Consider the following 26,545-nt stretch of genomic DNA (forward strand, 5'->3'; position numbering starts at 1 on the left):
AGAAAGATGTAGGTGTGAAGCGGTGTATTGGAGCTGCCTTTAGCAACACAAACACAGCCGGTGTTTCCTTGTTTACATTCTCGAAGGTGAAGCTTTACTATGGAACAGAGCGGTCAAACGAACATGGTTCCCGACCACATGTCAACCAGCAGGTTTCGGTGAGAAAATTGTGGTAATAAGTTGGCTCTTACCGTGGACATGAGCGGAGCTTGCGTCGTTCATCGTGCACCTGTCAAAGAGGCAGGTGCGGACTGTTTTGTCTCCTCCGACTGGCCGGCCCCGAACGTGCAATGCTTCCACCGTGGAGGAGGGGGAAAAAACCTCAGCCCGGCCCGACCGGCTGCCTTCGCTTCGCCTCGTCGAGAAACGCGGCTTCTCTCAGAAACACTGGCGGTCACCACATCCGTGGCCACACCCCTCCGACTTTCAGGTACGACAGTATAATCTCACCACAACACTTGTAACACAACAAGCAGATATGGGATTTTCCAGAATTATCCTAGTAAATGTGTCTAATAACATCTGAATCGCTCCCACTGCCCTGTCTTTTTTTCTTCTTCTTTCTAGTCCTTCACTCTCACTATCCTCATCCACAAATCTTTCATCCTCGCTCAAATTCAATCAATCAATCATTCAATCAATGTTTATTTATATAGCCCTAAATCACAAATGTCTCAAAGGACTGTACAAACCACTACGACTACGACATCCTCGGAAGAACCCACATAAGGGCAAGGAAAACTCACACCCAGTGGGACGCCAGTGACAATGATGACTATGAGAAACCTTGGAGAAGACCTCAAATGTGGGCAACCCCCCCTCTAGGGGACCGAAAGCAATGGATGTCGAGCGGGTCTAACATGATACTGTGAAAGTTCAATCCATAGTGGCTCCAACACAGCCGCGAGAGTTCAGTTCAAAGCGGATCCAAGACAGCAGCGAGAGTCCCGTCCACAGGAAACCATCCCAAGCGGAGGGTCCCGAAGAGCGGTCCATCCTGGGTCTCAACTCTGGACAGCCAGTACTTCATCCATGGTCATCGGACCGGACCCCCTCCACAAGGGAGGGGGGAACAGAGGAGAAATTAATGGGGAAATTGTCGCTTTCTCGGACCGAATCGCTCTCGCTGCTGGTGGCCATGATTGTAAACAATGTGAGGATGTGAGGAGCTCCACAACCCGTGTCGTCACGTACACATCGTCTGCTACTTCCGGTACAGGCAAGAACAAAAGTTGCAAACTTTATCGTGGATGTTCTCTACTAAATCTTTTCAGCAAAAATATGGCAATATCGTGAAATGATCAAGTATGACACATAGAATGGACCTGCTATCCCCGTTTAAATAAGAAAATCTCATTTCAGTAGGCCTTCAATTTGATTTTCAGTCCACATTTATTTTGTCCATTTGCCAAGTGTGTAGTTTAACCCAAGCGATGTCTATCACAGAGTCGGCTTTCCATGAGATGACTTTATGTGTTGGGTGTCCAAGCCCCATTAGCGAAGACGGAGAAGTGTAAATGAGCCCTATCATCGCGCCGGCATGCACGAGTGCCAATGCACATCCCTGGAGGGCGAGTTTCTTATACCTGTGTTTACTTACAACGTGGATCCAATGCGAACCAGCTGAACAGGTCTTTTATAGACGTCAACCGCTTTCCACTGACCATTGTTAACAAAACACTTTAGATGGAAAATTCAGAAATGGTGTTCGAGTTAAAAAAAAAACAGGCTTTTACGAGATAATATTAGGTTACTCAGCCGCACAGAACAACTTTTATCCGTAGCATCTTAATTTCTGTCCAATATATCATGTTGCTTAATTAGCACCATTGTGACTATCCAAACATGGAACCTTATGTGTGATGGTAGATACACCCAACCATCAGTGAGTGGGTGGGGCTTCACCACCCAAAAGGAGGGGGGGACATTTTCATCACATAAATACACTATGCGCGTCCATCCACCATAGGACCCTAAGGAACCACTTCTCTCAGACGTGTATCCAGTAACCTTTAGGAGGGTGCTGAAAAATCCGAAAACAAAACCATGTTTGATCGAATGGAAACCCTTCAAAGTGACAAGGAAACTGATTGGGAGAGTTCTCTCTGATTTCCAAAATTAATGCCTAAGGAAAGAGAGAGAGAGAGAGAGAGAGAGAGAGAGAGAGAGAGAGAGAGAGGGAGAACACGACATCACTCCAGAGGACATGCGGAGCACAGAAACAGTCAGGTAAGATTCGTCCCGTCATCATCTTACTTACATTGCCAGTAAATGGGGGCAATTTCAGCCCGCTAGGTTACGATCTATTGAGATGTTTTCAACACCGTCCAGTTTAGAGTTATGACAGTGACTTGAGGGCAAAAGAAGCACTGAATTCTAAACAGAAATGAATCAGTGGTCTCTGTGAACCAATACACTACTCTATCAATGGTGAATAGAATCATCTCAAAGTCTAACTTAATATTTTGAGCATTGATATAAATGGAGGCTAACATGAGGGGCTTACATTAATAACATTTGTTACTGGGAAAATGTCAAGCCGCACGTAGCCTGAGGCAAACGTCGGTGTTTGTTTCCCCAACAATGCGCTGCGGGCTGCGTGATGCTCGCCTGTTTTTGGAGCGTGCTCCACTGAGTCTTTACGTCAAACCAGTTATTTCTGCAACACGTCCGTCAAAGTCCTGGCGAGCAGGTGCAAATAATTGCAGGTCGCTCCTGAGGCCCCAGGTGTTAATAATGCTGGACGAGCTTATTCTGAAAAGAGTATTCAGTAGGTCACACAAGTGAGCACACACTTCCTCTTACAGTACATACACTATAGAATTTATCAGTGTTGTCCCGATACCAATACTTTGGTACCAGTACCAAAATTATTTCGATATTTTTTGGTACCGTATTATTCAGACAATAAGTCGCAGTTTTTTTTTCATAGTTTGGCCAGGAGCGACTTATGTGTGAATTTATGAACACATTACCGTAAAATATCAAATAATATTATTTAGCTCATTCATGTAAGAGACTAGATGTATAAGCTTTCATGGGATTTAGCAATTAGGAGTGACAGATTGTTTAGTAAACGTATAGCATGTTCTATATGTTATAGTTATTTGAATGACTCTTACCATAATATGTTACGTTACCATACCAGGCACCTTCTCAGTTGGTTATTCATGCATCATATAACGTACACTTATTCAGCCTGTTGTTCACTATTCTTCATTTATTTTAAATTGTCTTTCAAATGTCTATTCTTGGTGTTGGGTTTTATCAAATAAATTTCCCCAAAAATGTGACTTATACTCCAGTGCGACTTATATATGTTTTTTCCTTCTTTATTATGCATTTTCGGCAGGTGCGACTTATACTCCGGAGCGACTTATACTCCGAAAAAACACGGTACTTGTCAGTACTTTTCCAAATAAAGGGGATCACAAAAAAATTGCATTATTGGCTTTATATTAACAAAAAAAATCTTAGGGTACGTTAAACATATGTTTTTCATTGCAAGTTTGTCCTTGAATAAAATAGTGAACATACAAGACAACTTGTCTTTTAGTAGTAAATAAACAAACAAATGTTCCTAATTTAGCTGCTCACGTATTCAGTAACATATTGTGTCATTTTCCATTCTAATATTTTGTCAAAATTATTATTGTAAATAAATAAATGGGTTGTACTTGTATAGCACTTTTCTACCTTCAAGGTACTCAAAGCGCTTTGACACTACTTCCACATTTACCCATTCACACACACATTCACACACTGATGGAGGGAGCTGCCATGCAAGGCGCCAACCAGCACCCATCAGGAGCAAGGGTGAAGTGTCTTGCTCAGGACACAACGGACGTGACGAGGTTGGTTCTAGGTGGGATTTGAACCAGTGACCCTCGGGTTGCGCACGGCCACTCTCCCACTGCGCCACGCCGTCCCTTGTACTTGTTCATTTACTGTTAATATCTACTTACTTTCTCTTTTAACATGTTCTATCTATCCATTGTCTATCGCTTGTCCCTATCGAACGAGCGGTAGAAGATAGATGGATATATGGATGTTCTCGCTACACTTCTGTTAAAATGTAATAATCATTTATTCTTCTGTTGTTTGGATGCTGTACATTAGTTTTGGATAATACCACACATTTGGGTATCAATCCGATACGAAGTCGTTACATGATCATATTTATAAATGGTTGATTTATACAGGCTAGTAAGGTAAAGTGTTGTACCGGACAAGTTTCGGCTACCTTGCTTCTGCAGCCTTCATCAGAGGTGTCACGTGATGTTAGCGTGACGTTGTCTGTGACGTGTTATATGGATTGTGCCATCCCACCTGAAGTGCCACAACCCCAATAAACATCTCATATGAAGAATTCATCGTAACAACAGAGATAGCATGTCATAAACTAACAAATCAAGGCGACAAAGCGGATTTGCGCAACGAGGTAGCAGGGATACTGAAGACTGCCAAAATAACACACAAAAACACCAGTAGGGAAGAATGGAAAGCTATACAGTCAATAGCCAAAGACAAAACAATCAAAGTACTACCTGCAGATAAAGGAAGGACACAGGTCATTATTGACACAAAACAATATGAGAGCCGAATGATAATTATGCTGGAGGATAAAGACACATATGAAGTTCTAAAAAAGGACCCGACAGAAGACAAAAAGAAAAAACTGAAGACTCTACTGAAACCATTAGTGGACGAGGAAAAAATAGACAAAAACAACTACAGTTTTTTAGTACCGACAGCCAGTATCACCCCTAGCTGGCACGTGCACACATAGGGCCCTATGGGTGCTTGAGCCCCTGCCCTTTTTTGCCTCGTCTTAAAAAGTGCCCTCAGCCTGTGTGTGTGTGTTTTGTTTTTTTTCTTTAAACAACATTCATAAATTCCTGTTAGGGATGTAAATAAACAAAACAAAACAAAAAAACAGCGGTACAAAAACGCCACGTTTTCTTGTAATACCGGGTTGTTTGAGCCTGCGCTTCCGCCAGGTAGAGAGAGAGAGAGAGAGAGAGAGAGTGAGTGAGTGAGAGAGAGGATAGAGAGCCAACTTCGGCCTGAAGAGACGTGACAGTGGAGCAACTTGAACCTGTGAGTTATGGTCTAGTCGCCGTCCACTTATTCAGCATCTAATATGGGTTATATTTCAGAAAAACGCTGTATTATTCTATTATTCAATGTGTCAGCTTCTGTTTTTGCCGGACGTCGGAGCACAGCGCATCAATTGAGCACTGCACATCTATTCCGCACAGAGCAGAGCGGATCGTTCGGGACAGGAAGTAGTGTACAAAATACAAAATAAAACACCGGGTTAATTTTCAAAATAAAATGCACTGTGTTTTACGGCGGCTCACATCTCTCACAATAGAGGTTTAGATATAAAGTGAGACACTAGTGATTTAGGGCTATATAAGTAAACATTGATTGATTGATTGAAAGTTGTATTGCGTTTCAGTTGTTTAGTCTGAGCATTAAGTGAGAAAGACCATAAGTTACAACTTGATGGTGTTTTCATCAAGTTAAGGGAAGAAGGACAGATTTTCACATTGAAGTTTTTTCCATTTGGGTATTTCATGTTGCACTGTTCAATGTTCAATATTAAATTGCTTATCTTTAACAATAAATAACCTAATAATAGACCAGTGTTTGTTGCTTTTCATGTCTTCCAAGCCTATCCATCCATCCATCATATTCCGCTTATCCGAGGTCGGGTCGCGGGGGCAGCAGCCTAAGCAGGGAAGCCCAGACTTCCCTCTCCCCAGCCACTTCGTCTAGCTCTTCTCAGGGGATCCCGAGGCGTTCCCAGGCCAGCCGGGAGACATAGTCTTCCCAACGTGTCCTGGGTCTTCCTCGTGGCCTCCTACCTGTTAGATGTGCCCTAAACACCTCCCTAGGGAGGCGTTCGGGTGGCATCCTGACCAGATGCCCGAGCCACCTCATCTGGCTCCTCTCGATATGGAGCAGCAGCGGCTTTACTTTGAGTTCCTCCCGGATGGCAGAGCTTCTCACCCTATCTCTAAGGGAGAGCCCCGCCACCCGGCGGAGGAAACTCATTGGGGACGTTTGTACCCGTGATCTTATCCTTTCGGTCATGACCCAAAGCTCATGACCATAGGTGAGGATGGGAACGTAGATCGACCGGTAAATTGAGAGCTTTGCCTTCCGGCTCAGCTCCTTCTTCACCACAACGGATCGATACAACGTCCGCATTACTGAAGACGCTGCACCGATCCGCCCGTCGATCTCACGATCCACTCTTCCCCCACTCGTGAACAAGACTCCTAGGTACTTGAACTCCTCCACTTGGGTCAGGGTCTCCTCCCCAACCCGGAGATGGCACTCCACCCTTTTCCGGGCGAGAACCATGGACTTGGACTTAGAGGTGCTAATTCTCATTCCGGTCACTGCGAACCGATCCAGTGAGAGCTGAAGATCCCGGCCAGATGAAGCCATCAGGACCACATCATCTGCAAAAAGCAGAGACCTAATCCCGCGGCCACCAAACCGGAACCCCTCAACGCCTTGACTGCGCCTAGAAATTCTGTCCATAAAAGTTATGAACAGAATCGGTGACAATCTTCCAAGCCTATGATAATGTTAATTAACTCATTATGACAACAATTTGTTGACACAAAATAAATGCCAATCACTTTTACATACAATGGACACACAGCTAAGTAGTTAGCTTCCTATTAGCAAATTAAATTTGACATTCATTTCCATATTGTGTAAAGAACCAAAAAATAATTTCCTGCCCTTTTCTGACTTTGAGCCCCTGCCCCTGTATAATCATGTGCACGTCCCTGCCCCCTAGAATATACGGCACCCCTAAAATACATAAACAAGACGTTCCACTCCGCCCAATTGTTGACAGCATAGGCTCAGTCACATGCAATCTTTCCAAAACCCTAGTCGAGATTGTAGCGGCGAACAGCTGTCTCGTCAGCAACCGCGGCGACTTGGTAACCAGCCAAACCCCGTTTAAAAAAAACAAAAAATAAATAAATACAAAATGATTATATTTTATGGTAAACCACATCCGCACCACCTATTCACCTTGACAACCCCAGGTAAATAACAGATAATCCGGCATTAGTTCAGCAATTCTGTTTATATGATCACCTGATCTTTTCACATTCACGCGCAGGCAGAGCGCAGCGCGCTCCCGTCTCACCTGCTGGTGCGCGAGCCCGATAATCAGACAGCTGTGTCTAATCAAGTGGTGCATAAAACGCCACCGCAGCGCAGAGTGGAAGGTTCGCTATCCTTGACAATAACCGAGAGTCGTGCAAAAGAAAGTACCTCATCCAAAAACTGAACGGACAGCCGGTAAGAGTATACTTTATTCCTCTTTCCACTTGTTGCGCTGGTGAGATGGGGGGGGGGTTGTGTGCATGTAGCGTGCCTCGTCTGGAGGCTAAATACACACGGTGTTTGTTTAAATGTTGCTTGATAAGGAAATGTTAACGCGTATTCTTTACTTGGTCTGATAAATGTTGGATTTATTTGCTTCATCAGGAAGGTGAAGTTATTCAATTTAAAGTGTTGGATTTAACTGTCGGTGAGGGCAAATATAGGAAACATGTCATTTTTCTACCAGTAGACAATATATAAGATCTGAGTGTTTCACTGCTAAATAAATACATTTATATTGGATATGTACTTTAAATATGTATATGAAATAAGTGGTTAATTGGTATGGTTTGTATGTATTTGCATATTGGGTTTTCTGCTGCATTTATTTATTGTGTTTTTGGGGTTAAACGTATTTTATATGTATCTTGGTGCATTTATGTTGAGACAATTTATTTAAAATCGGTTTTAACTTAAAGGGAAAATATTAGTCAATTTTCTTGCACGTGTTTGATAGCCTAATTATAATTGTAAATAATGGGATTAGAATTGATTAATTTTGTACGGCATGTTAATCTTGTGGTGTTTTGTCCTTTACAGGTTTTTCACCTAAAAGCTAGAAGCTAAAAGGTAAAAACTAAGACTGCTAAATGCTACCAAAGCTCCTAAAAGTTACCAAAGGCTGCTAAAAAGGCAAAGGAAGCTGTTTCATTGGTTGAAGAAATTGTTGCAAACTAAAAGGGAAAAAAAATAATGACGGTCTGGTCTTTTGGGTGAAATCCAGAATCTATATTCAGCATTGTTACATCCTTTCAAGTGTGGGATAAGCACAGCGAAAAAACCCAAAACACTTGACAGAGATAATAAAACCTCTCCTAGGCCAGACAAAGCAACACTGCAAAAACTCAATGCAGCTGGCACAAGAATTAAACACTGTAGAAGTAGAATCAGACGAGATACTCATATCCCACAACGTAGTCTCCCTATTTATAAAAACACCAGTGGACGTCACAATAAACAGTACAGAACTGCCTGCAAGCAGACTCAACACTCCGGAAACGAACAAACCTAACAGTTGAAAACATAGTCCAGTTGTTATCATTCCTAGCCAAGTCTACATATTTCCTGTTCAGAGGGACTATATACAGACAGAAGGAGGGTTTTTCCATGGGGGAACCCCTCTCAGCCATCATGAATAGCTTCTTCATGGAGGACCTGGAGGCCAAAGCCATAGCCACCGCTACTGAAGGATGTAGACTGTCCCTCTGGAGGCGCTATATAGACGACATCCTGGAAAAAATTAAGACCGGTTACACACAAAGACTCATAGACCACTTAAACACCATAGACGAGACGGGTAACATAAATTTCACTCATGAAGAGGAAGAGTACAGATCCATCACTTTCCTGGACATGAAAATCAACCACATTGTGGATGGAAGCATCAAGATAACAATATACAGAAAACCCACACATACGGATCAATGCTTACTACGGACATCAGAGCACCCCAAAGCACACAAACTGTCAGTAGTCCGCACCCTATACGATCGCACCAAGTTAATCACAGACAACCATGACAGAGAAAAGGAGGAGAACCACATAAGACAGGCGCTCAAAGCCTGCAACTACCCAAACTGGGCCATAAACAAAGGGAAACAAGAGGTCCAGAGGAACAACAAGGAGGAAAAAAAGAAGAGAGGTTCTAGGCCTGAGAACCTGGGCATGGTCACCCTCCCATACGTCAGGGGCGTCACAGAACGCATACAGCGAGCAATGAGGATACACCGCATCAGCACACCAGTGAAGCCGCACATCAAGCTTCGCCAAATCCTAGTACACCCTAAGGATCAGATCCCCCCCTGACAAAAAGTGTGATATGATATATGAGATCCCTTGCCTAACATGCAATACAATATGCATATGAGGGACAGGTCGACAGTTCAGCACACGGAAAAGGGAACACCACAAAGAATGTGAAAAGGAAACATCTGCAATGCTCACCAGTGCTACGAGAATGAAAGCAATGCAGAAAATTCTGAAATCAGCCATTTCAAATCACTACAAGAGGAAAAAACATCTAATGAACTGGGAGGCAGCCAAGGTCATTAGAATGGAAAGCAACAAATTCCATTGGTGGATCAAAGAGACGGTTGAAATCAGGAAGCGGGCCCCAAAGACTGTCAACAGGGATGAAGGAGCATACCAAGTATCCCACACCTGGGACACAGTCCTGCAGGGCCGCCCCCGGCCGTTTGGTAGACATCCAGACAGGGGGCGCCCCGCCCACCCCCCGGCGCACACCAGGAGACGCCGCCATCCCACCTGAAGTGGTGGGATGGTACAATCCATATAACACGTCACAGACAACGTCACGCTAACATCACGTGACACCTCTGATGAAGGCTGCAGAAGCAAGGTAGCCGAAACGTGTCAGGTACAACACTTTACCTTACTAGCCTGTATAAATCAACCATTTATAAATACACGTCAGTAGGCTAAATGAACCTCTTCAACATACATGATCATACGTTGGTCATATTCAAAGTCCTCATGTGTCCAGGGATATATTTCCTAAGTTTATAAACATAATATAAATAAAAAAAACGAAATATGTTGAAATGCCAAAAAATATCGACTTAGTCAGTGGTATCGACTAGATACGCTACTGTACTTGGTATCATTACAGTGAATGTTAGGTGTAGATCCACCAATGACGTTTGTTTACATTTTGACACCGGTGAGCTACTGTGTTTAGTGCAGCATGTTTTGCTATTCCTCGTCCTGCAGGGATTATACTTGTAAGAAGCGTACTTATTTAGAATAGAATGGACTTTATTGTCATTATATTTGCATATAACGAGATTAAAGACTCCAACTTAAGGTGCGGTAGTGGGAACAAATATGGGGTGAAATAAATAACACAAGAGTAATAAAGGAAAAAAACTAACAATTGAAATATACTACTATCCAACAAAAATAAGTAATCCTGTACAATATACAAAACACTATAGAAATACAAAATACTGTACAATATACAGAACAAGACAAGTGTACCGAAGTAATAAATAACAATCAGTGTCGGACGTATTGCACAGTAGGGTATTAGGGCATGATATTGTATAGGGGTGAATTATTATTATAAGTTAAAAGTTCAACATGGTGACTGCTTTGGGAAAGAAGCTGTCTCTGAGCCTGTTTGTTCTGGCTTTGATGCACCTGTAGCGCCTGCCTGATGGTAGCAAGTCGAACAGGTGGAAGCCAGGGTGTGTGCTGTCCTTGGTAATGTTTTTTGCTCTGTTGAGGCAACGGGAGTTGTGTAAATCCTTCAGGGAGGGCAGGAGACAGCTGATGATTTTTTGTGCAGACTTTATGACCCTCTGAATCGCCGGTTTCTCTGCTTCAGTGCAGCTGGCGTGCCACACTGTTATGCAGTACGTCAGCAGGCTCTCGACAGCCGAGCGGTAGGTCACCATCAGCTGTCTCTCCAGTCTGCTCTTTCTCAGCACCCTCAGGAAGTGGAGTCTCCGCTGGGCCTTCCGGATGACCGCAGTTGTATTTTGGGTCCAGGACAGGTCAGCAGATACAGTTTAGATCAAAATTATTCACCCCCACACAATTTTGGTGTTTTAGCAAGTTGGACATTTATTCCGTATTTTGTTTATAGTCATATCAAATAAAGATGCATTAAATAGACAAATGCAACTTGAATTACATTATATTTTGTAACATACAAAACAGTGTCATTTCTCTTAATATCTCATTGACAAAATTATTCTACCCCTTGAAGATCATAACTCTTAAGAACAGAATTTGAATGAGGTCTTTTCAATCAGGTGTTGAAAACACCTGTAGATGTGATTAGAAGCATAACAAGCAACAATTAATAAACTGATTGAAAAAGACTGACGCTCAGCTTCTTGTAGATGGTCAATGGTGTATTTGCAACATGGTGAAGTCCAGGGAATGGTCAAAGAAGTCAAGAGAGGAGGTCATTTCTCTTAAGAAAGGATATGGATATAAGAAAATAGCAAAGACATTACACATACCAAGAGACACAGTTGGGAGCATAATTCGCAAGTTTAAAGCTAAAGGCACAGTGGAAACACTACCTGGGCGTGGTAGAAAGAAGATGCTGTGTGCAACTGCTGTCCGTTATTTGAAGCGTACAGTGGTGAAAAACGTACAGTGGTGAAAAGCGTACAGTGGTGAAAACCCCCGGGTAACAGCTGAGGAACTACAACAGGACATTGCAGAGGGGAGAACGCAGGTTTCGTCCCAGACAATAAGGCGCGCACTACGAGATGAAGGCCTCCATGCCAGAACTCCCAGGCACACTCCACTTCTGACTACCAGGCACAAGAAAAATAGACTCCAATATGCCAAAAAGCATCTGGACAAACCCCATTGGTTTTGGGAAACTGATCTATGGAGTGATGAAACAAAAGTGGAACTCTTTGGGCCTTTGAATCAACGTTATGTCTGGAGGAGAAAAAATGAAGCTTACAAAGAGAAGAACACTTTTCCTACTGATAAGCATGGTGGGGGGTCAATCATGCTCTGGGGCTGTTTCTCTCCCTCAGGTACCGGGAATCTCCAGCGCTTTCAAGGCATTATGAATTCTATTTCCTACCAGGATATATTAGCTGCAAATGTCATGAAGTCAGTGACGAAGCTGAGGCTTGGGAGACGTTGGACCTTCCAACAAGACAACGATCCCAAGCATACCTCCAAATCAACATCAGAGTGGTTGCAGAAGAAGGGCTAGAAGACTATGGAGTGGCCTTCACAGTCGCCAGACCTAAATCCTATAGAAAACCTGTGGTGGGACTTGAAGAATACGGAATAAATGTCCAACTTGCTAAAACACCAAAATTGTGTGGGGGTTGAATAATTTCGATCACAACAGTATGAGGGTGCCGAAGAACTTGAAGGAGTTGACTCTCTCCACCTCCTCTTCGTTGATGTAGAGGGCGGCGGCGTCTGCAGTGTTTTTCCTAAAGTCAAAGAGGAGTTCCTTGTTTTTTTTTGTATTTGTGCGTAGATTAGTGATTTAAAAGTAGCTAAAACACTGCCAACTGGGGCTGGACTTTAGCAGCTATGTAGGTAGCCATGTCTTAAAGCACCTCTTCCTGTGGGCGTTTCAATATTGTAACTTCACCTTTTGTCGTCCATTCTCCCTTTTCTGCCTACACAATGTGTCTGCTTGTAAGTACTCGGTGATTGTGCGCTGCGGAACATGCCTCTCTGCTCGTAAACCAACAATCTCACGACACGACGACGGGGGGCGGCGGACCGGTACGGTACTTTTTAGAGGCGGTGTAGTACCGAAAATGATTTGTTAGTATCGTAGTACTTTAGTAATACCGGTATACCGTACAACCCTAGAATGTATACAATTTAGTAGTCAGTGTACGGTTAATAAAGTGAAGCTTTGTGATCCAATGAAAATGACTTGACACATTGATAATTAAGTTCGTATATGATGCAAGACTCAGTGCAGTCGTTCTGGGGAGTTGCAGTGCATAAAAGCAAATGGGATTCCCAACACATACTGAGACATTTACCCCGTACACCAAACGTGATTTTTTTGCCCTCAAGTGACAGGGATCAAATTTTTTTCTCAGTCTACACTGGGGTTGTACGGTATACCGGTATTGGTATAGTACCGGGATACTAAATAATCATATTCTGTACTATACCGCCTCTGAAAAGTACTGGTCCCTCATATTTTTTAGCATCACAAAATCTTTTTTAGTTTTTTTTGTATTTATATTATGTGTATAAACTCATGAAATACGTCCGTGGACACATGAGGAATTTGAATATGACGTATGTATGATCCTGTAACTACTTGGTATCGGATTGATACCTAAATTTGTGGTATCATCCTAAACTAATGTAAACTATCAAACAGAAGAATAAGTTATTATTGCATTTTAACAGACGTGTAGATGGAACATATTACAAAAGAAAGTAACCAGATATTAACAGCAAATAAACAAGTAGATTAAAAATTAATTTTTTTACCACTTGTCCTTAATAATTTTGACAAAATAATAGAATGGAAAATGATACAATATGTTACTGAACATGTCAGCAGCTAAATTAGGAGCCTTTGTTTGTTTACTTACTACTAAAAAACAGATTGTCTGTCTTGCGTGTTCATTATTGCAGTGGTTCTCAACCTATTTCAGTGATGTACCCCCCTGTGAAAAATGTTTTAATTCAAGTACCCCCTAATCAGAGCAAAGCATTTTTGGTTGAAAAAAAGAGATAAAGAAGTAAAATACAGCACTTTGTCATCAGTTTCTGATTTATTAAATAGAATAACAGTGTAAAATATTGCTCATTTGTAGTGGTCTTTCTTGAACTATTCGGAAAAAAAGATATAAAAATAACTAAAAACTTGTTGAAAAATAAACAAGTGATTCAATTATAAATAAAACATTTTACACAGAAGTAATCATCAACTTAAAGTGCCTTCTTTGAGGATTGTAATAGAGATCAATCTGGATTCATGAACTTAATTCTAAACTTTTCTTCACAAAAAAATTAATCTTTAACGTCAATATTTATGCAACATGTCCACAAAAAATCTAGCTGTCAACACTGAATATTGCATTGTTGTATTTTAGAAAATGTCACGTATCCCTTGGAATATCTTCAAGTACCCCCAGGGGTACACGTACCCCCATTTGAGAACCACTGCACTATTGTATTTAAGGACAAACTTGCAATAAGAAACATGTTTAATGTACCCTAAGCTTTTTTGTTAAAATAAAGCAAATAATGACCATTTTTGTGGTCCCCTTTATTTTGAAAAGTATCAAAATACACTTTGGTACCTGTACCAAAATATTTGTATCGGAACAATCCTAATCTACACGCTCCAAATTTGATCTTTTCGAAATCTGATTGGAATCTGATCAAAAGTGACGTCAGTCTAAAAGAAAATGCGACCGAATTGCAACTTTTTCGTCACATTTGGAGGAGTTCTGTCATTTGTGTGCGCGGGGAAAGACGCAGCCCGCCAGCGGAAGTGGATACTTCATCACAACATCCGATTTTGGGTGACCAAAGTATTTTTCCGGCGGCCAAATTTTTTGTGCATCAATAGTCGATAGTTCTCAAATAATAGGCTATACGTAATACAGGAATATATATTTTTATTCCGAAAAAATAACGATTGACGGACTGGAATTGACGCTGTGGCGTATTTGCTTACACATTACGTACATTGCATAAGTTTACATAAGTGAGTGGAAACATAAAGCTAAAGTAGATCCACACTGATGGCCGTGCCGTCTTTACCTAACAGCCATAAAAAGATGAAAACCCCTCCAAAATATATTACACTCAAAGGTGGGTAGTAACGTACTACATTTACTCCGTTACATCTACTTGAGTAACTTTTGGGATAAATTGTACTTCTAAGAGTAGTTTTTATGAAACATACTTTTACTTTAACTTGAGTACTGTATATTTATAGAGAAGAAAGGCTACTTTTACTACGCTCCATTTATCTACATTCAACTCGCTAATTTTTTTTTAATCGATCTGTTGTTTGTTTTGGTTTTTCGGACAGACCTTCAAAGTAGGATCTACGCATGCCTGCGTTTCACCAATCAATTACTTAATAAATGATCAAGTCGAGGTGATCTACCTCATATATACACACACATATATATATATATACATACATACATACAGTGGGGCAAAAAAGTATTTAGTTAGCCGCCGACTGTGCAAGTTCTCCCACTTAAAATGATGACAGAGGTCTGTAATTTTCATCATAGGTACACTTCAACTTTGAGAGACAGAATGTGGAAGAAAAATCCAGGAATTCACATGGAAAGAATTTATTTGTAAATTATGGTGGGAAATAAGTATTTGGTCAACCATTCAAAGCTCTCACTGATGGAAGGAGGTTTTGGCTCAAAATCTCACGATACATGGCCCCATTCATTCTTTCCTTAACACGGATCAATCGTCCTGTCCCCTTAGCAGAAAAACAGCCCCAAAGCATGATGTTTCCACCCCCATGCTTCACAGTAGGTATGGTGTTCTTGGGATGTAACTCAGTATTCTTCTTCCTCCAAACACGACGAGCCAGGCGGTCACATGACCGTCATACGTAGAACCCGACTTAAACAAGTTAAACTTATTGAGGTGTTACCATTTAGTAGTCAATTGTACGGAATATGTACTGTACTATGAAATCTACGAATAAAAGAATCAATCAATCAAGTGTAAAGGAAAAAAGACACTTTTTATTTCAACCGTATTTCCCGTCAAAAGCCCAAAAACTTCACAAAAGTGCCGCTCCATCGTGCCTGCGCTAACAAAATAAGAGTCTCCGAAAGCCAGCGCAAACATGCGAGCAAACTACGGAGTTTGCCCCCAATGTCCATCCATCCATCCATTTTCTAACGCTTATTCCCTTGTGGGGTCGCGGGGGGCGCTGGCGCCTATCTCAGCTACAATCGGGCGGAAGTATTTATTGTAATTGTATAAAAACGAATATGGAAGTTGGACAAATAAGATGCCAAAAACCAACGACTTTCATGTGGTATTAGACAGAAAGGAGGAACTTTTTTTCTCCTCCATTTGAAAACGTGGTCTGATTCCAATCAATGCAAGTCATCGGAATCAGGTAATACACCAACTTATATTCTAGTCTTCATGAAAGATAGGAATGTATGTTAAACATGCATGTATATTCATTAAAACACCTTTTAACATGTGAACAAAAACGGCAAAATAAATATAAATTATATACTGTATTTGTATGTATATATATATATATATATATAAGTGGCCGTGCGCAACCCGAGGGTCCCTGGTTCAAATCCCACCTAGTACCAACCTCGTCACGTCCGTTGTGTCCTGAGCAAGACACTTCACCCTTGCTCCTGATGGGTGCTGGTTGGCGCCTTGCATGGCAGCTCCCTCCATCAGTGTGTGAATGTGTGTGTGAATGGGTAAATGTGGAAGTAGTGTCAAAGCGCTTTGAGTACCTTGAAGGTAGAAAAGCGCTATACAAGTACAACCCATTTATTTATTTATTTATTTATATATATATATATATATATATATACATACACACACACAGTGGGGCAAAAAAGTATTTAGTCAGTCACCGATTGTGCAAGTTCTCCCACTTAAAATGATGACAGAGGTCTGTAATTTTCATCATAGGTACACTTCAACTGTGAGAGACAGAATGTGAAAAAAAATCCAGGAATTCACATTGTAAGAATTTTAAAAAATTTATTTGTAAATTATGGCGTAAAATAAGTATTTGGTCACTTCAAACAAGGAAGGTTTCTGGCTCTCACAGACCTGTAACTTCATTAAGGAGCTCTTCTGTCCTTCACTCGTTACCTGTATTAATGGCACTTATTTGAACTCGTTATCTGTATAAAAGACACCTGTCCACAGCCTCAAACAGTCAGACTCCAAACTCCACTATTGCCAAGACCAAAGAGCTGTCGAAGGACACCAGGAAAAGAATTGTAGACCTGAACCAGACTGGGAAGAGTGAATCTACAATAGGCAAGCAGCTTGGTGTGAAAAAATCAACTGTGGGAGCAATTATCCACTGATAATCTCCCTCGATCTGGGGCTCCTCGCAAGATCTCATCCTTTAGGGTCAAAATGATCATGAGAACGGTGAGCAAAAATCCCAGAACCACACGGGGGGACCTGGAGAATGAGCTGCAGAGAGCTGGGACCAAAATAAGAAAGGTTACCATCAGTAACACACTACGGCGACAGGGAATCAAATCCTGCAGTGCCAGACATGTCCTCCTGCTTAAGCCAGTGCATGTCCAGGCCCGTCTGAAGTTTGCCAGAGAGCACATGGATGATACAGCAGAGGATTGGGAGAATGTCATGTGGTCAGATGAAACCAAAATAGAAGTTTTTGCTATAAACTCAACTTGTCGTGTTTGGAGGAAGAATACTGAGTTGCATCCCAAGAACACCACACATACTGTGAAGCATGGGGGTGGAAACATCATGCTTTGGGGATGTTTTTCTGCTAAGGGGACAGGACGATTGATCCGTTTTAAGGAAAGAATGAATGGGGCCATGTATCGTGAGATTTTGAGCCAAAACCTCCTTCCATCAGTGAGCGCTTTGAATGGTTGACCAAATACTTATTTCCCACCATAATTTACAAATAAATTCTTTAAAATTCCTACAATGTGAATTCCTGGATTTTTTTCCACATTCTGTCTCTCACAGTTGAAGTGTACCTATGATGAAATTTACAGACCTCTGTCATCATTTTAAGTGGGAGAACTTGCACAATCGGCGGCTAACTAAATACTTTTTTGCCCCACTGTGTGTGTGTGTGTGTGTGTGTGTGTGTGTATGTATGTATGTATGTATGTATATATATGTGTGTGTGTGTGTATGCTATATGTATATATGAGGTAGATCACCTCGACTTGGTCATTTATTAAGTATCTGATTAACCTTCAAAAACTTATTGGGGTGTTACCATTTAGTGGTCAATTGTACTGTGTAATCTACTAATACAAGTTTCAATCCAATCAATCAATGCTTACTGAGCCTATGGTGCTGTTAAGTTATCGTGGCTTAATGTGCCGTAATTTTTTTTATTTTAATATATTATTTAATACATATTATTCATTTAGTTGCTTAAGAGATATTCCTGGCTCTGAATTTGCTCATTGCTATTTTTATGTTGTTGTGCATTATTTGTTGCCGTAATCATTAAACAGGTTACTCATCAGTTACTCAGTACTTGAGTAGTTTTTTCACAAAATACTTTTTACTTTTACTCAAGTAAATATTTGGGTGACTACTCCTTTTACTTGAGTAATACATCTCTAAAGTAACAGTACTCTTACTTGAGTATAATTTCTGGCTACTCTACCCATCTCTGATTACACTATATATATCCATTCTACATTATATTAATTTCATTTATTTTCATGTAAAAAAAAAACCTAATTTAAGGTGTGGCGACCAAATTTATGATGGTGACTTTTATTTTATTTTGTAGTAGTAATTGTGACTGCCTTGTTCAGTTACTGAATCTGGTCAACTTCCTTTGTTTTCACTTCATCGAACTGCACATGCAAATGATGTAGAGGCCACACTGGGACCAAATTGGGGCTGATAAAAATCATATTTTACTTCTACTGGAAATAGTCAACTGGAAAAATATCAGATTTTGCGGTGTAAGCATGATCCCTGGGCCGAATGGCGACTTTCCCTTTTGTTTTTACATTTAAATCTTGGCGACTAAGCTGCTACTATATTGCCTTAAAATATTTTGGTACTGTAATATGTTAATATATCCCACAGAAAATAATTTCAACTTTGTGTCCGTTTATTTGTCCTTTCAAGCCGTTACCACCTTTGATCCAATTGGACAACCCCACCAGAAGATGGCCGACGACAATATGACTTTTAAACACACGGAGGATGAGGCGAACGCCACAGGCTACAGCGCCAATATGACTGACATGAGTGAGCTGATGCCCTTTGGTATGGTCACGGCGGTGGTCTACGGCATCGTCTTTATCGTGGGACTCCTGGGCAACACGCTGGCCATCTTCGTGGTGATCCGCTATTCCAAGATGAAGACAGTGACTAACATGTACATCCTCAATTTAGCCTTGGCTGACGAACTCTACATCTTAGGGATTCCCTTCCTGGCCACCAACAGTGTGCTTTCCTACTGGCCGTATGGAGATTTCTTCTGCAAGGTGTGCATGACGGCCGACGCAATGAGCCAGTTCACGTCCACCTTTTGTCTGACGGTGATGAGCATCGATCGCTACCTGGCCGTGGTTCATCCTATCCGCAGTGCCAAGTGGAGAAGGCCGCAGGTGGCTAAGATTTTCAGTGTCACGCTGTGGGTGGTGTCCTTTCTGGTGGTGTTGCCGGTCACCATCTACTCACATGTGCAGGAGGGACTCAATACCTGCAATATCACGTGGCCTGAGATGCAGAACTGGTGGTCTGTTGTGTTTATCCTCTACACGTCCATCTTAGGCTTCTTTGGACCGCTGCTTGTCATCACCATCTGCTACCTGCTAATTGTCATTAAGGTACGCTAACTTTTGCCACTGATTTCTCAAAATGCATACTTACTAGGGGTGTAACGGTACACAAAAATGTTGGTTCGGTATGTACCTCGGTATAGAGGTTACGGTTCGGTTCATTTTCGGTACAGTAAGAAAACAACAAAATATACATTTTTGGGTTATTTATTTACCAAATTTGTAAACAATGGCTTTATCCTTTTAACATTGGGAACATTACAATAATTCTACCCACGTTGATCCACATTAAACTGCTTCAAATTGTTGCTTTGATTAAATAAAATGACAAAACCTTTCTACATATAAAAAGTGCAACATTAAACAGTTTCAAGTCAACTCATCATGCTTGATTTATTACAGAATTTGGGAAGTCTGTAGTTGACTTTTGTTATGACACACACACACAGCAAAATGAGCTAACGTAACGCTAAAAGCTATGAGCGAGCTGAGCTGCAGTTTAAGTTTCTAGAAGGTCAACGGGCTCATAGTGATGTTTGTAATAGTTGTGACTGGGAAGTGTTTTTCATAATTTGGGGAGTGTACAATGTCCGCCGCTCACCTGCTAAACACATATCTGCCCATCTCGATGCCGGAGCACTGACCCCATGCTTTCTGAATACGCACTGCTGATTGGCTGTTACATCGCTCTGAATACGCACTGCTGATTGGCTTTGTATGTAACCAATCAGATGTTTGTGTGGGCGGGACAATGCTGGGTGCTCACTGCTCAGACAGAGGCAGAAAGCAGAGCAGCTTGTTAAGGCTTTAGTTTACAAACTCGTTCGATACACCCTCGTACCGAACCAAAACCCCCGTACCGAAACGGTTCAATACAAATACACGTACCGTTACACCCCTAATACTTACCATTTGTACTAATCGTGTTGCCCCCTGCATCACCTTCTTTATAAGTAGTTGATACTAGTATAAGTGGTTTACATTTTTTATCCAGACATCAAAACAGGTTGTATTAGACTAGCATCGGTGGCGGCTACCATGTTTGTGAACAACCATGCATCTTCTACTGTTTGTCCCTTTCGGGACTTTTTGGTGCCTATCCCAGCTGCATATGGGCAAAAAGCAGGGTACACCCTGAAAAAGTTGCCACTTTGTTGCAGGGCCAACTAGGGGTGTAACGGTACGTGTATTTGTATTGAACCGTTTTGGTACGGGGGTTTCGGAACGATTAGGAGGTGTATCGAACAAGTTTGTAAGCTAAAGTCTTAACACGCTGCTCTGCTTTCTGCCTCTGTCTGAGCACCCAGCATTGTCCCGCCCACACAACCATCTGATTGGTTACATACAAATCCAAACAGCAGTGTGTATTCAGAGCGATGTAACAGCCAATCAGCAGTGTGTATTCAGAGCGATGTAACAGCCAATCAGCAGTGCGTATTCAGAGCGATGTAACAGCCAATCAGCAGTGCGTATTCAGAGCGATGTAACAGCCAATCAGCAGTGCTTATTCAGAGCGCATGGAGTCAATACTTCAGCGTCGAGCAGGTATGTGTTTAGCAGCGGACAGCGTACTCTCCCCAAATGATAAAAAACACCTCCCAGTCACAACTACTACTACCATCACTATGTGCCCGTTGACCTTCTAGAAACTTAAATTGCAGCTCAGCTCGCTCGCAGTTCTGGCTTGAGGTAAAGGCTAATTAGCTTTTAGCGTAACGTTAGCTTATTTTCCTGTGTGTGCTAGATACAGCAAAGCCCTGTCTGTTTTTTCACATGAACTAACATGAACTAAATGGTGTTCAGGGATGAATAGTCTCTCCTATTGCTATTGTACTATTTTTTTCAGATATAGTAATATTAATCATTAGTAATGTAGCAGCCTAGTTTTGAATGGCAGGGTCCCTGCTATCACATGTTGACAAAAATATAACATTTACATAATAAAAGTCAACTACAAGCTTCCCAAATGCTGTAATAAATTAAGCATGATGAGTTGACTTGAAACTATTTAATTTTGCACTTTTTATTTATAGAAGAAAGGTTTTGTCATTTTATTTAATCACAGCAACAACTTGAGGCAGTTTAATGTGGATTAATGTGGGCAGAATTATTATAGTGTTCCCAATGTTAAAAGGATAAAGCCAGTGTTTACAAATTTGGTAAATAAATAACCAAAAAATGTATATTTGGTTGTTTTCTTACTGTACCGAAAATGAACCGAACCGTGACCTCTAAACCGAGGTACGTACCGAACCGAAATTTTTCTGTACCGTTACACCCCTAGGGCCAGCTCATATAAACAGACAGCCATTCACACTCACATTCACACACTCGGGCCAATTTGGAGTTGCCAATCAGCCAGGTGCATGTCTCAACTTGCATATTCAGAAATCATCCAGTGTTACTTAAACTGTGACTCAATGGAAGTAGGGCTGCAACTAACGACTATTTTGATAGTCGACTAGTCATCGACTATCTTACCGATAAGTTGACTGGTCGGATTATAAAGCGTACACATATTCAGTGGGTCTAATTCAGCCATCAAGTTTTAAATTCAATTTGAGATTATTTTAGGCATCAATAAATCAAGCTTTATTTATAAAGTGCTTTTCATACATAAAAGAAATGCAATGCAAAGTGCTTTACAAAGTTAAAAACAATAACCCAGTGACCCATATCTCCATTATCACATACATACGCAGATATCAAACACAAACATACACACATATGCAACTATATAGACCAATGATTGCATGGCTGAGTACAGAGGAGACATGTGAATAAACACTATCAGAGGAGCCATCTGCACCAGGAGGTCATCAGACCATGGCCACCAGGACGCTAACACAAAAGCACCCCCACAGGCACGGCCGATAACCCCTGAAGCAGATGGCTCATCTGACGAACGTTGGAAAAAAAAATAAAAAATAAAACTTGTAAAATAGTAAGAACCATGTGTAGAGATAAAAAATAAAAGTAAGACATTGGAAGATAAATAGAAAAACAATATATAAGTATATATATATAGTGCTAATACATGAATATAACTAAATAACATCTTGCATAACTAATAGAATAAAATAGTAAAATACAAATGACTTCAATAAAATAATAATAGGTAAACGCCAAATCAAAAAGGTGGGTCTTAAGCCTGCTCTTAAAAACATCAACATTCTACGCAGCCCTATGGTCCTCCGGCAAGCTGTTCAATAGACGGGGCCCATAACGGTGGAAAGATGCCAGCCCGTGACTTGGGAATAATTAGGAGAGGAGGGCCAGAAGATCTCAGGGCCCGGGAAGGTTCATAGGGTAAAAGCAAATCTGAAAGATAAGAAGGCCCAATACCATAAAAAACCTTTATAAACTATAAAAAAGAACCGTAAAATTGATCCTCAAACACACAGGGAGCCAATGAAGAGATTTTAAAACTGGTGTAATGTGAGCCCGCCTTCTGGTCTTCGAACTTTGGAGTAATTGTAAAGGTGCAATAACCTAATCTATACGACTTGTGATAAAAGCATTCATTAGAGTCTCCATGTTGCCCTGAGAGAGAATTGGGCTAACTCTAGCTATATTCTTGAGATGATAAACACCTATTTTTGTTATATTTGCTTACTAACAACAAATATGACTAATTTGTATATATATACTGTAACTATTCTGCTCATTCTGCTGTTCCAAAAATGTAAGTAATGATGACATTTTTGTCTCTTTAAAACAGGGGTCGGGAACCTTTTTGGCTGAGAGCCATGAAAGCCAAATATTTTAAAATGTATTTCCGTGAGAGCAATATCATAGTTTTTAACATTGAATACAACTAAATGCATGCATTTCATTTTCAAGTAAAACCAACATTTTTAGAGTATAATAAGTCTCTAATTATTTTTAATAACATTGCTATTTCTTGAACAGGTGCGTTAGAAAACAGATGGATTGATTTAAAATGCATGAGAATGTTTTATATCGAACGTTTTTTTAACATCGTGATTACCAGCGGAATTATTCATTACCGTGTTAAGCAATGTCAGCTAAGATTTATCTGAGAGCCAGATGCAGTCATCAAAAGAGCCACATCTGGCTCTAGAGCCATAGGTTCCATACCCCTGCTTTAAGAGTAAGGACTTGAAATGTGCAAAAAAAAAAAGAAGAAAAAAAAAGAAGAAAAAAAAAGATTTTTTTTTGTTATAAGAAGGAAAGTTAAAATAACAGCAAAAACAACAAAACTAACTTGCTTCAACAAAAACAAGCATTTTGTGGTAAGTTTAAACAGCTGCACACTGACATATTATTGAACAACTCCTGGCATTTATAGCCCCCTCATAGACCCAATGCATATAATTCTATCATTGATTCATTCTTAATGTTTTAGCTTTCTAATAGATTGTCTGTTTAATCTTATGATACCGGCGCATTAGTGCCTTATTTTTAGTGTTTGTTATTTAGCCTTTCTTCGTTGCATTGCAAATGAACGCTGCTTTAAAAAGTACTTGAATTGATTTAGACAAAGTTCAGCTGGCAGACTTTAGCTAAAATATATTCTTTTTTTTATACAACTTTTTCACCCTTGTTAGCTAGCTAACATGGTACAAGCCAACCACTTTAAATGCTCCCGTATCACAGGTGTAGTTGTGTCATAAGATCGAGGTTTGCTTTGCGAAACGAGCAGGGTATTCATATTTTTAACAAGAATAGGAGTAAATATTCCAGCACTTTCCATAATTTCACCCACGATGTTAATGTGAGTGGTGGTGCTGACTCGTGTCCCTTGCGGCAAACACGACTGATGACATTTTTAATTCCAAATGAGCGGTTAGAAGATTTGCGCTGACTTGAGACATCAGATATCTTCATACATGGTTTACCAGCAGACATTTGCGCAAGTCCACCATTTTTATTTTACGTAGTGTATTTATAGTCCAATATATATACATATTAGGGGTGTGGGGAAAAAATCGATTCGAATACGAATAGAATCAAATACGTTGTGCGATTCAGAATCTATTCTCATTTTTTTAAAAATCGATTTTTTTTTTTTTAATCAATCCAAAAAACCACTACCCAGCAATTCCATAACAATGCAATGCAATCCAATTCCAAAACCAAACCTGACCCAGCAACACTCAGAACTGCAATAAACAGAGCAATTGAGAAGACACAAACAGGACACAGAACAAACCAAAAGTAGTGAAACAAAAATGAATGTTAGCAACAACAGTATCAATATTAGTTAGAATTTCAGCATAGCATTGATTAAAAATCCCTCATTGACATTATCATTAGACATTTATAAAAAAAAAAAAGAACAATTGTTACGGCTACTTTGTTGTTCCAAAAAGGGTTCGAATATATAAAAATAAAGTTAGCAGAGTAGCCTTGAGGAGGAGGTTTTATGACGCACTAAATTCCTAATAAGCACTCGCGGAGATACTTCCAGATTCAAAATGTTGATCATTTATTTTCACAAACAAAAAATATTCACCGTGGTTGACTTTTTATATAATAAAAATACATTTATTTAGTGGTAAACAAACAATATCACTCCTTCAATATGACAGACGGACAAAGGCAGCGCCCAGCTGTGCTGTCTTCCTAATTATAGGAGGAGGAAGTTGCCCACCAGGAGGAGCGTGAGCAGCTGAAAACAATCAGTCAATATAATTTATCTGAAACATCCAATAATCCATCAAAATCATCATTGGCATGATTCGATTCCATTGTCGAAACAGTTATTAAATAAATAATATAAATAGGCTCCAACAACAATAGTGTCACAGTGGCTTACACTTGCCTCGCATCTCATAAGCTTGACAACACACTGTGTCCAATGTTTTCACAAAGATAAAATAAGTCATATTTTTGGTTCGTTTAATAGTTAAAACAAATTTACATTATTGCAATCAGTTGATAAAACATTGTCCTTTAAAATTATAAAAGCTTTTTTTTTTGTTAAATCTACTTCTTTGCTTGCATGTCAGCAGACTGGGGTGGATCCTGCTGAAATCCTATGTATTGAATAAATACAGAATCGTTTTGAATCGGAAAAATATCGTTTTTGTATCGAGAATCGAATCGAAAAAAATCGATATATTATGGAATCGTGACCCCAAGAATCGATATTGAATTGAATTGTGGAACACCCAAAGATTCGCAGCCCTACTATATATATACACACAACTTGTATTTTAACCTGCATTTTACATGTAAAATATTGCAAAATTTCACAATGTTTTGCTGCAATACTGTCGTTCGTATAAACAGGATATGACACGTTGCTTGTGAAACAGGAAAGTAGGCTTCGTCTAGAGCTGGCCGGTTAGTCGGACACCGGATGTATAGACTAATTCTTGCAAGAGGAACTTATCAAACCTTCTAAATAGGGTAAACTGAAAAATACATTCCCATTCAACACTAGGCATGTGAGGTCTGATGATTGCCAAGTATGCTCAAATGTACTAATGAAAGTTGTACTCAAATCTAATAAAAGCTCCTTCATTTCTAAACTGCAGGTGAGGTCAGCAGGCGTGCGTGCCGGCGTGACCAAGCGGCGTAGGTCAGAACGTAAGGCGACGCGCATGGTGGTGATCATCGTCGGGGTCTTTGTCTTTTGCTGGATGCCTTTCTTCACGACCAACATTGTCAACCTGGTGTACATCATACCTGAGAACAACGCCACAGCTGCAATTTACTTCTTCTTAGTCATCCTTACCTATGTCAACTCTTGCGCCAACCCCGTCCTATATGGCTTCCTGTCGGATAATTTCAAACAGAGCTTCCAGAAGGTGCTCTGTTTTCACAAAAATCCAACCACCGTGGACCAGAGGAAAGCTCGACAGGGTGCACCTCGAGAGACATCCGCGAACCGCCACGATCCTCTTTTCTCAAACAGAAATCCTACAGACAATGGAAAAGTACAGAATATCCAGGTAGGACCCATGCTATTTGTTCCAGTACTAAGGGTGTAACAGTTCGGTACATGAATGTGGTACCATATTTTTGGTTACCGTATTTTTTTGGACAATAAGGCGCACTTAAATTCCTTTCATTTTCTCAAAAATTGACAATGCGCCTAATAACCCGGTGCGCCTAACGTACGGAATAATTCTGGTTGTGCTTACCGACCTCGGAGCGATTTTATTTGG

At 40.6% G+C, this 26,545-nt stretch overlaps 1 protein-coding gene across 5 annotated transcripts in view; it reads left to right on the forward strand.

Annotated features, from left to right (window-relative positions):
• The first annotated feature begins 1,978 nt into the window (after positions 1-1,978).
• The window catches only part of LOC133541624 (somatostatin receptor type 5-like), a 35,567-nt gene continuing 11,000 nt past the window's right edge, over positions 1,979-26,545 (forward strand). The window contains exons 1-4 of one of the 5 annotated variants that reach the window (XM_061885133.1): positions 1,979-2,229; positions 7,963-7,992; positions 18,748-19,454; positions 25,913-26,329. In XM_061885133.1, coding sequence (XP_061741117.1) covers positions 18,789-19,454; positions 25,913-26,329 — 1,083 coding nt within the window. In that variant the 5' untranslated portion in view covers positions 1,979-2,229; positions 7,963-7,992; positions 18,748-18,788. Of the gene's footprint in view, positions 2,230-7,235; positions 7,339-7,962; positions 7,993-9,663; positions 9,800-18,747; positions 19,455-25,912; positions 26,330-26,545 lie in introns of those variants that run through there. The other 4 variants (XM_061885132.1, XM_061885131.1, XM_061885136.1 and 1 more) reach the window with 4 other exon arrangements.

The sequence above is a fragment of the Nerophis ophidion genome, linkage group LG23 (assembly GCF_033978795.1).
Source record: "Nerophis ophidion isolate RoL-2023_Sa linkage group LG23, RoL_Noph_v1.0, whole genome shotgun sequence".
NCBI lineage: Eukaryota > Metazoa > Chordata > Actinopteri > Syngnathiformes > Syngnathidae > Nerophis > Nerophis ophidion.